This window comes from Mycteria americana, chromosome 3, assembly GCF_035582795.1.
Source record: "Mycteria americana isolate JAX WOST 10 ecotype Jacksonville Zoo and Gardens chromosome 3, USCA_MyAme_1.0, whole genome shotgun sequence".
In the NCBI taxonomy this organism is placed as follows: Eukaryota; Metazoa; Chordata; class Aves; order Ciconiiformes; family Ciconiidae; genus Mycteria; species Mycteria americana.
In genome coordinates this window covers 97,709,431-97,721,648 of record NC_134367.1, presented here as the reverse complement: position 1 = coordinate 97,721,648, position 12,218 = coordinate 97,709,431, and the positions used below count along the sequence as shown (strand labels likewise).

Here is a 12,218-nt window from a genome sequence, read left to right as displayed (position 1 = left end):
ATCACTGGGGCTCTGTTAATCTCCACTTTCTCATTTAAGAATGAAATGACATCCCTATACAATCTTTGCAGACTTTTTTGATCAGCATTGAACTTCTCATACTAGACTCCTGAAAATTTACTTTGTTATGCTTGACATTTCTGCTGAACTATCTTGCTTTCCTGACACTACCGGACATCACTCCATTCTCCTATACCTTGTTATTCACGCTGTCATGTTCTCTTTTTCCTTCTCCCTTGGTTTTCACAGAGTCATAAATTCCCGTTTTCATTTAAGGAACAATGAGAAGAATAAAATAAAAGCACTATGTAAGGAAGCCAAAACATCTCATTAGATAAAAGCTCACAGAAGCAATCTAATGTAAATATTCCACTCAACACTTGGCCCTTATTTAGGAAAAGACTCGGGCAGACAACAGTTTACTTTTCCATACCTTTTCTTGAAGAGACTTCTCTTTCACAATCAGACTAACTTCCCTGAAGAAGTAGAGCCACTGCAATCTTAGTTTCCTTGAAAGATTTTTTTTCCTGGAATTTTAAGTGTTAATTGTGATGATTGCCAGGCACTGATATTGATGAAGAGAAGCAACTCTTGAAGGCTATCTTCTTTTCAGCTTCCAAAAGGTATGTGAACAAGTCTTACATGACAGAAAACTGAAAAAAATATCTCTCTAAAACTACCAACCCCCTCAAATGGTTATTCATACTCCAGTAGCACACAGGAGTCATTGAGCATATTCCAACTGCATTAAATACTATATCAAAACAACAAACACTAGCCACTTCTCACGTTTACATTTAACAAGATCTATAGGTCCTATATAACAGAGAGGGCTCTATGGCCAAAACTACAGGCAGATAAAGGTTTACTGAAATATTTACAGGAATGTTTACACAAAATAGTCTCATGTTCTGGGTTCCAAATTCCTTGGATAAACTAATTATTTCTTAACCATTTTTGTTATCTCAGTGACTGTGGAGTTAGTGTGGTAGGCATGCGATTTTTCAAATAGGAATCTGCAGAAGTAATTTCAAAAAGAACAATAAATACAATCTTAGATGAAATACTTTCGCCTTCTCACATAAGCTCTTCTAAACCCAAATAGCAAACACTAAGAGATCAGAGACACATTCATCTAGGAAAAATCTTCCATTTAAGACTTTACCAAACCTCCTTGCTAGCCATTTACTACCACAAAGTCTAATCTGTTTATTTAAACAGCTGCTGGAGGACTCGATGAAGGGGCTGATGAATGCTCATTAGCTCTGTTCTGTTGACTTTCCAGAGGTGTTGACTTTCCAGAGGTGAGGCAATGTCCTTTAAAGGGCAGGTAACATCTTAAACTACCCCAGGTGCCTGAAAAATTAACGTTTACCTAAATTCTAAGGATTATTGTTGCTTTACTGAATGATTAAACAGTATCTGAAGCCTAATGAGTTATTTCTGCTTGGAAAGGGAACTGATAGAAGGAATTACTTCTTCAACGCCATTTTGTTTATTTACAGTGAGTGGGCATACATTCCTCTTTCTCTGAACACTACTGGAATAAACTGCACTTTCTTTGCACAGTAGCGTAAACTTGTCTTCCCAGCTACTAATGCTCTTTCCCAAAATGTCCTATTTTTTTTCCCCTCCTCCCAAGCCTGAACTGACAAACATGGCTACCAAAAATTCTTTGTTTGTGTCTTTATTTTCCAAGCTGCTTTCTGAGGCTGTGGACAGATGTGCTAATCCAGATCCAAAAGAGGTTTATGTGAGTGAACCCCAATTGTTTAGCTCGGGCCAGCCATTCAAACCACGTAAGCTGACTGCATTGGCACAAACTGCTCTGCTGACAAACGTGTGCAGATAGCAATATCCCAACAGGAGTGCGTCAGAAGCTGGCATTGATGACTTCCACCAAAACCCCCTGAAGCTAGAACCGGCCGTCTGCCCAAAGCCTGCTACTCATAGGTATAACCTTCTATAACCCAACTAATGCTCCAGGCCCCTTGCTTCTCTCTCCTGTGTAAAAACCTCCTTCTTGCTGAGATGCTGCCTATTTCTGATCTATTCTCTGACAGAGGTAACCACATAACCGCACAGACAAGTAAGGTGGACAAAAAGCTACTTCAGTTGGCACTCCCATAGCAAGAAAGTTTGTTAATTGAAGTTTAGCTTTTACATGACCAGCACTTTGGACCTCCTGGGTCACTGGTATTACCCAACACAGCACCTGAAATCCCTTACAGTTAGCCAAGGTCAGCAGCAGCAAGTGTTCCCACCAACTTCACCTAAGTCTGAGATCCCATACAAACTTAAGGTACAAATGCTGGCAGCTTCCAACATCCTACATCCCCCGAAATATTGTTCAATGAAACAAAACCTTTTTAGTTCAATATCTGCCCTTTTCAAGATGTCTTAAAAAAATAACCACTAACACAAGCAGTGTTTCATTTGCTATTGCAACTGGTGCAAATGCTGCCAATCTCCTTTGTGCTGATAACCTAAAAATCTCGTAAGACAAAAATTAATCTTTGAAAAGTCTATATACAGGTTGCTTCGGAGTCCTATTCTTGTGTCCATACCAATAAGGCTATTTAATTCTTAATTACGCACAGATAATGTAACTTGTGTTTACATTTACATACGGTATAAATACACAGAATGTATGCAGGAACAAGAATATGAAGAAATATCTATCTCCAAAAACTAATCATAGCTGATTTACAAAGAAGAAGAGAAAGAAATCAGCAGTATATTGAAGTTTACTTACAAAGCTTTGTACTGAGACTTACTCATAAACAGTATCAATATCAAAAGCACTAAGCCTGATTAACGATTTCCTCTTCCATGTGGATGCATGAACTTCTCCGAATATTTATTTCTTCTGTCATATATTTGAAAGCACTTGATTAATTCTTAAAACTAAACCACTAAAGCAATAGTTCCTTTGACTGCTCTTTGATCTAATATAACAACTTCAGCAGCTACATTAATCTAATGATTAAGTTTGTAATTAGGTAGCTCTAAGGTAGAGTGGGTAGACTTTGCTCTTCATTCTGTAATTACAGCACAAATCAATTTTTTTTTAGCAAGTGAAATTGTTCTGAGGTTATTGGGCTCGGGCAATCCAGAACTATTTTGCCATTTCTCTCCTCTTATCTTTAACTCAGTTTACTCAATAAAACTATTCTGAATAATTTCACTTTACTTCCAATGTGTTTTGCTTCCTAGCTTCCAAACAAGTTTGTAACTTTGAATGCAAATAGTTGCAAAAAAACCACCAAAGTTACTTTTTGAAATCTCTGAATGCATCTTTTAAAGGAAATACAACTCACGTTAGGGTTTATATATCTCACAATCTCAATTAAACCTAAAATTTTAACCAAAATTAAGATGTCAGTAAAATTTACCATGGTTCCTTTCATCTGATTTGCCACGGTGCTTGCTGTATACTGACCTGTTTATTCTCCTCTAAATACTTTTTCTACATACTATAGTAAATATATAAAGCAGAACAGTTTTCAACTTACGGCTATCTCTCCCAGACATTTTATTAGACGCTTGCTAAATATTCAACCATAATATTCAGAGTTATGTCAGTGGTTAAGAGATGAAAGCCTACATTACTTCACTCAGGAAATGAAGTGCAGGTTTCGGTCCTTTCATTGCAATATCCTTCAGTGCATGGAACATAAATGTTTGCAGTGGATTGTTCAACAAGCGGGTGACGCAATGGCTTACACAGCTAAGCCACTGTATGATTTCTAAGGCCACAGGGTTAATACGTAGTGATACACTATTCAGTTATAATTGTAGCTTTCGTGCCAGTTAAATTGAGCACTCTGAATATTACACAGTTAAAACCTACTCTGTTATTTAACAGAAATTTGAATTTTGATTCCCCTGAAATCTAACTGATTCAACATCTATTAAATTATATTATCCCACAGCAAAACTCAAATCCACAGGAATTTTAACACCGATAAAATTAAGCCAAATGTATTGGGGAGTAAGAAAGGTAGGAAATCTTCAAGAAGGTTGTACGGAAGAAGCATCACCTCATAGAAGACAATTGCCCAGTGACCAATTCTCAATTGTAGCTGAAGAGTAAGTAAAGATGTAATAAGGACAATTTTTTAAAAAAATATCAGTTTCATTTCTTTTTTTCCACAACATAAATTGTACTAATATGATGGAAGTTTTTTAATTTCAGGTTTGAGTTTTCTAGACCTCTTATGGTCATGACTGTCTGCAAATCTTAGGTGATAAAAAGAAAGGGATCAGTGAGACCTTTTTTAATGATCTCCAGTACATCACAGGGTGAAGGACTTCTCTGAACAATGGCAATCCCTACTCCTTGCTTTAAAAACTCTGGGACAAATTTCTATGATGTCATTAAGACATCATTAGTTTTCCACATGAAAAGCTAGCCCACAACCAAAAATGACTTAATCTGAAATATTCCAGCACTAGAGTGTTAACAAACACCAATGTTGCAGCTCCCCAGATTGTACTGTAATTATTTTAAACAAAGATGAGAAGTGTAACAATCAAAAATAAAGGGTAACATGACTGAACTCCCCCAGACCAATATATCTTTGACACCCGTGAATTTCACCTTACCATAGGGAAAAATAATAATTGCTACTTAAGGTAACATGTCTAAGGCAGTAACAAAGCGACACTTACTAATTTCTGCATGAAGTAATTCCTATATATTTATTTAATTAAGAATGTCTTTTTGAAAGTAATACAATCTTGATCTAAAAATTTCAAATGACAGCAAATCTAGTTACATACTGTAGCAAACTGTTAGACAGCTTTGCCTACACAGTTTCAGTCCAGGAATAACTTTTGGCTCCTACCGACAGTATAGTGTTATTTCTCATTTAATATATTTTCCCTACACTGAAGTGTCTTTACTATCACTATCAATGCATTAATTCCTGACAATTACAGAAGATTTTAGGTATTCCCAGGTTATGTACGGTATTGGTTCTCATTACCGACACTTCTGAAAGGACGAGTTACAACTGTGAACTTGATCTTGAGTCAAATTACCAGAAAACCTTCCCAAGACGCTTCTGGCGTTCTGTAAAGCGGGCAGTATGCTGTCAATGTGGATCCTCTCCCCGTCTCCAAATACAATCAGGATTTTGTGTTTTCAAAGTGTCATGGTCACATCAAAAATACATTAAGCACCGGATAAAAATAGCTAAAACTTTTAAATTGTTTCCTGTAATTGTGTTTCTCCCTTTTGAACTTGTATCTTCAAGAGGATAGACATTTATGCCTGAGGCAAAGTGTTACTCACTGTGAACAAGGAAGCAAAAATCTTTCCACATCAGCAACAGAGTAAGCTTTGTGAAGCCTTCTGCATCATATTCCACCACACCACTATCAACAAAAAATACAAGAAAATGAATATGATTTTTACCTACCATTCATTCTAATACTGAACGATAAATATGTAAATTCTGTATTACAGGGATTGGGTTTTTTTGTTTGTTTGTTCAGAAACTTCCAGTATTTGCTTTATTTCTTAACACTTACAATTTTCTAGCTAAATGAAAATTAGATTAAACTTTTAATCTTAATAATCTTCTTATCTATGCTGTGGTATTGGAGTTTCTTACCTGAAGAAAGGCCATATTCAGTTTATATAAATACACTTCAGAATGAAAGGAGACCTGCTAATGCATCTGCAGTATTAAATTGATAAAAACCGTACACACACAAATTCCCTGTATGCTACTCAGATTAAGATAATTTATTAACTCTGTAATAAGTGACAGGGTAAAATTGAAAATGCACAGGCTGAGAAGAGTTTAAATTTGAAAATTCAAAAGAGTATATATAAAAAAACCAAGCACGAGAGCATACAAAAAACTAAATATAGAAGACTTGTTCAGTAGGTAGATTAAGAGTTTCAACCGTCAGGAGTTGGTATTCTCTAAAAGTCTCAAGCAGTATCAGGACCCATGAACCACTTTGCACGTGAAATAAAATCATAGGCACACTTGGGCCATTTCTATACTGCAGTTTCCTCAGAAGAAAAAGAAACATCTTGCTTTCATAAGGACTGAGCTTGCATCGACTATCTACTCATACATTCAGTTCAACTCATTATCATCTGTCTGCAGTTGTATAAAATTTGGGTGCATGCTAGAAGCCACCTGTCTTCTGTCACTTGAGAGACCTGAGATTTGAATGGCTCCCGAATATTCATATCATTTGGCATCACCACTTGGAAGCAGAAACCCCCTCCTCACAATGAGATGAAGCACTACTGGTCAGGCAATGGCTGTCGCATCGGCTCCTGGACTCTCGCTCAGGTCAGGAGTTAGGTGGGAAACCAAAGTGCCTACCTTTCACAGTGCCAAGGCACCCCTGTTTAGTTGATTTGTGAAGCTAATGTGTCATCGTGCCAGGCCACGGACCTTTGAACTGCAGGAATCGAACACGACCTGACAGCCCTTTCTTTCAAGAGAGACAAGATACTGCTCGGCGGTGGGAGCAGCTGGTCTCCCAGTCCTGCCTTTATGCCGAGCAGTGGTTTCTGGCTCCTGCAAGGCTTGGAACCGTACCCACTTTCCCGTCCTCCCATCTCAGTCACTGCCTATTACCGTAAGACCCCTCCAGTCATTTATTCAGAAGTGAGCACATTTCTTTTGCATGAGGAGAAAATCCCTACTGTCCTTTTCCCATAATCAGCTATTTTCTAGCAAAATCAGATCGGCAACTGGCACAGAAGTGAAGTAACACTGAACTTCATTCCAGTACTGCTACAGAGAGACAATCTATATACATCATTCTCTGAAAAGGGACCAGATTTCATCTTATCCAGTGGACAGCAGTCACACAACCAAAGACCATGTGCAGAAAACACCACTTTCCCCTGTGCTACAGAAAATAATGCATCAAAAGAAAACTTACGTTCCAAAGTGACTCAGGAAAGCTGCGATATACTCTCTTCTCTTATGGTATCCCTGAATAACATATTGTACCTTAAAAAAGAAAGAAACAAACAAATCCAAAGCTATAGAAAGATAAAAAAAGCCAATGCTCCCAATTTGTCATATACTCCTTGTTAAGGATGATTTATATTTGACATGGTAGTAGTTCTGAATCCTACATTTAGCTTGCATGATTTCCCTAAAGAATCCTAAAATGCTTTTAAAACAAACAGTGGATCCTGCACACAGAAAATCTTGTAAGGAAATCTATTCACTCACTTCTAAGTGAAACTTAGTATTTCACAATATACTGACGTGCTGTTTAACTATGCAAGATAAAGAGTGAGGAAAAGAAATGCACAACCTTGTCTTGCTGAAGTTTGAGCAGGAAGTCGCGACAGGCAAATCATAATTACCTGAACTGACAGTTGGCTAAGTGTCAAAATAACATTCTGGTTATAAAAGAAAAAAAAGTATGTATTTCCCAACTGATCTTGGGTGTTTTCTGAAGACTGCACCTCCAACAAAATCTTCTTAACACTAAGCGCTCTCAGTGATTTCATGCTGACTCAGGGAGCCACCTACTCAACTGCGAGCATTGATTTCTGAGGCATTCTGGGTTTTGAAAGACTTCCATCCTGGCACAGATAAAATCCAACAATGCTAAACTTGGAAGACTTAAGGCAAAATTCTCCTCTCACCATGTATGTTTTCTTATTGATTTGAACGGGATTACTTAGCAGAACAGTGTGAACAGGGTTTGACCCGTAAGAGAAACAATGCATGTGTTGTCAGGCTGCAAGAGCATCTGGTTTACAACTGGTTACTTCAAGTACGTACGGTATGGTTCCATAGGTGGTTCCCTATGTAAATCCCTTTGCCTTCCAGAATGAAAACTAACATTTTAAAAACCTTTTCTCCCCGCTGAACACAAAAAGAACAGGAGGAATATTTTTCTTGGCTATGGTAATACGAGAATTCCTTGGCTGGCAAATGGCTTTCCTAAATTTTTTGAAAAAGCCTTGATACAATCATTGCTGAGAGCTATCTTGTACCCCTTAAAGTTAAATTCTATTTATAAATTGAGACTTATTTCATTTTATAAAAAACTACAATTATTTTGAAGGCTTTGTGTGGGATCCGAAATGTTATTTTGGGAAAAGGAAAACATATGATAAGTTTGCTTAAGGGACTTTGTTTAAGAAAGGATAAAAACAGTCTTGTGTACTTGCAGATTTTAAAAACAGAAAGTAATTTTAACAGAAAGCCACAACAAAAACAACTCTAAAGATAGATTTCAATATAATTATGGAAACACATTTTGAAGAACTTTTTCTAAAAGAGAAAATTATTTTCCTCATTTGGACAAATGAAGGTAAAAATAATATACAAATACAAATTGGAGGTCTGTAAGAGGCAGATTCCTAGATGTTGGCCCCTAAGCTTTCTTTTGAAAATTACACTTCAGTAATGGAGATGCTTTCAAAATACTATACTCACTCTTTTTTGTTTAAACAGTAAGCTAACCGGAACACAACCTCTTCAGCAACCTTAAGTAGCTATTACTGTATAAACATCCAAGTAGACTGCTGATTCAGTTCATTTGGATGAAACATCTGAGAAAAAAAATCACTGAAAGTACTCAAAACCTACAATGATGACTATGGTATGAGAACTTCGATACCTTCCAACTGGAAAAATAATATGCAAACTACTCATTTGTATTTACTAGCAAAATACAATGCTACAATGCAGTGTTGTACGATACAATAACATTTTATCCTAAACAGTAACATGTCACAGTAAGAAAAATCCCACTCCAGGATCTGATCCCAAACGTGCTTGTTCACCTAAAAGAGTCATCATATTCAATGCCCTGCGTAAGTGCTCAACTCTCACCAAGAAGGTATTCTTCGTGTAGTTCACCTTAAGTATGCCCTGCTTGGACTACCCGGCAGAAGAAAAACTATGTGGAAATGCCATAGTGTGTTACTGCAATACAGTACAGCACATAAGGGAAAGGCAAAGTGAGTTCTCTTTACTAACTTACCTTGTTTGTTAGCAGCTGGCATACTTGGGGTACATAGTCGATAAGACAACCTCCACCAGGAAAGGCTGGGATGTGAAGGGCAGATGATCCTCCAAGAGCACTAGAAACAGAAGTTAATTTAACAGTACATTACATGTACAGTCCCTGGGATTTGAAAGTGATTTCCACACTGTCCTCTTTCCCTATGCTTAAAGGCAGAGGGCCATGATGAGGAAGTGTATTTTTATGCTGTGTCGATATAAAAAGTATTGAGTGATACCATCTATAAAAACAGGTTATACCATGACCCACTGTAATTAAACTGCTTTAATCAAGACTATCACTAATGCAAAGCATTCTCTCAGGAAATAGGTTTTTCATTGTAAACAGTTCTGTTTCTTAGCCCTCATCAATAAGATGTGGAGCACCGTAGTTAAGATATCTTGTTATTGCAGGAGGGGAGGACTTTGAGTCTTGAATTAGTCAAAAAGCCACCTTCAGTCAAACCAGCTAAGAATAAGCAAAATAATTTGGACTGAGGAGTAGTAGATGGCTACATGCAAATGTCAATCATGCCATCTACTCCAGCTGTGGGCCTCCCAGCACAACACAGATGTTAACCTACTAGATCAAGGGGGCAATGGGCCAGAAAGATTATTAGGTACACGATGTAAGGGGGGATGCTGAAAGAAATGGGTTTGTTCAGTCTTAAGAGAACACTGGAGAGGGAGGGATATTGAAGAGGGGAGTGGAAGGCATATTGTTACTGAAGGCATATTGATGCCTTTCAATTATCTAATGGAAAAATATAAAGAAGATGGAGCCAGAGTCTTCTCTGAAGTGCACAGTGACAGGATGAAAGGCAATGCAGACATGTTGCAACAAAGGAAGTTCTGGTTAGCTATTAGGAGAAACTTTTTCACAATGAGAGTAATCAAATAGTGGAAGACAGGCCCAGAGGGGCTGGGGAATCTCTGTCCTTGGCGGTGCTCAAAGCTCAGCTGAAAAACTGCCATGAGCACACTGATCTAAGCTGGCCCTGCTCTGAGGAGGGGCTTGGCCAGATAACCTCCAGAGGTTCTCTCCAATCTACATTGTTTTATGATTATATTCCCTGATTCTATGATTTTGTTCATCCCCAAAAGGAAATAATATGAACAAAGATCTTAACTCTGTCCATGCACAGACTGGAAATCTAAACGGTAGGAATCCACAGAAATAAGATAACTTCAGAGATGTATTTAGGCTCCTTAATCAATTGCCCATAGGACGGAAGACTGAAGCATGCCTGCTATTGCCGAGGATAATGGCTTCTTTGGTGTGGAAAGATCTAGCACTTTTTATTTAAATCAGGTTGTACAAGGCAACAACCAGCTAAAGTCCATGCTACTTTCTTTTAGCAGTACTGACCTACATCTTCCTTATAGTCTTTTACCAGTCAAAAGGGATATGAATTTGCATTAAACACTGTGGCTTACATCATTCACTAAACATCCAGAACCTTGTTGGGTACAATTAAAAAGCTTCAAAAGCTAAGTTACTTTGTGGCCTCCTGTTTACATGCTGTTTCCATGAAAGATTACACTGGCTGGAAGGAAAGTTCTTCTCTGCAAAATAAGGCTCTCATTCTCCAACGGGACCTGCCCCTGTATTTTCCTCAGGACTTGATAAGATATCACTTTGGTAGGTATAAAGGTCTACAGTCGTACATCCCTTTGAAGGAACGGAGCCTACATAAATACAAAAAACCCAAACTCATAATGAGGTATATGGAAATCTGCTACTCAGGCAAAACAGTCTGGGTTCAGCAGACTGTTCACCACATGGAATAGTTCTGCAGGTCTGGATTTTGCATATGCAATGATGAAAGAAAAAAAAAGCCTTGAGTACACCACAGCTACATAAAAAAAACCAAACAAACTTTTCCAGTAGAAGTAAGACTTAAACAGGATTTTTTTTTTTAAACACAACTCAGTTTCCTTGCTGCTATCCCCTTACCAAAACTACTCACACAGGAATATAATTTTGCTACTTGTGGATGTTAAAAACAGTGAAGCGTGACTATTAGATTATTACTAAGTTGGAACATTTCTGAAACGGTAGTTTGCTCTTAGGAAATTGAAAGTATACTGGGTCCCTCAGTCTTTAATGTTGGAGAATGAAAGTCTCCTGGTCCCTTGTCCCTCCTGGTATGTTACAAGTAGGTTGTGAACCTTACTTTAAGACCCTGGCTTTCCGTTTATTAAACTCCTTAAATGCTTATGTAAGTATAGCCATAAAAGTCTCCAGTCTCCTACACAGAGCAAACGGTACTCTCTGTTTTGCATCCTGCCTTGTCTCCTTTGCAACCAAGTCCAAGTTCCACCTCAGCATGGAGATACCACTGGCGATGCTCAGATGACTACAACAGGAATTACAGGCTTCTCTCTCAGTTACAATAGCAGGCATGAAATCAGGAGTAATCGCTAACAGATTTCACATGCAAAAAAGCTTCCACTCCTATATAATCAGCTTCCAATACATCTTCCAGACTGAATTATTATGATTTGTGAATAAGGGCTTCCCATTTTACCTGTATCCATCTTTTGAAAGTAGTCAATCCATAAAAATTTGTTGACATAAATTCAACCCTTCTCAAATGAAAAACAGACTGCTACAAGGTGTGGTTTCTGAGAAAGAGGTTCCTCCACAGAAAGAAGGCTGGAATTTCTAGTATAATTATCCTCTGAAAACAGAATAAAGCTGTACAGTATGTAATTTATGTTCTGTAGAAATAATTATGGGTAGGGAAAATTAAGAGTGGACAGGCATCTTTGTTCCCTCTATTGGGTCAGAGAATCTGCTTATTAAATAGTTTAATAAAATACTGCATTTGCACAGGACCTTGCCACTGACCATCTCAAAACTTTCTGTGAACATTCTGCAATTAAGGTTCATCTGCTTTATGAAATTGATATTTATCTTTTATTTTTAAACACATAAGGAAGCTATTGCTCAGAGTTTGATTTGACTATGCTGTACTATGTCTCTGTCATGCCAAAGGAACATATTTACAATACCTCACAATCATGAGACAGGGCAAGAGGCTATAATAATGCCTTTGACCCTATAATAAACCTGCAGCTGAAGAAAGAAGTGACTTACTCAACGTCAAATAAGAAGGACCTGTAAAAGGTGCAAGGAAATACATGAAATGGAGAAAATTAGGCAAGGGGATTTCAGCATGCAGCTCAGTATCTAATGCTGCT

The 12,218-nt window shown here is 37.7% G+C and overlaps 1 protein-coding gene across 2 annotated transcripts in view; it reads right to left on the bottom strand.

The window, feature by feature from the left end:
* The window catches only part of BABAM2 (BRISC and BRCA1 A complex member 2), a 177,945-nt gene that overhangs the window by 35,396 nt on the left and 130,331 nt on the right, over nt 1-12,218 (bottom strand). For both annotated transcript variants that reach the window (XM_075496226.1, XM_075496227.1), the window contains 3 exons: nt 8,992-9,091; nt 6,922-6,992; nt 5,300-5,382 (listed from right to left, as the gene is read on the bottom strand). In XM_075496226.1, the coding sequence (XP_075352341.1) occupies nt 5,300-5,382; nt 6,922-6,992; nt 8,992-9,091 (254 nt within the window). The remainder of the gene's footprint in view (nt 1-5,299; nt 5,383-6,921; nt 6,993-8,991; nt 9,092-12,218) is intronic.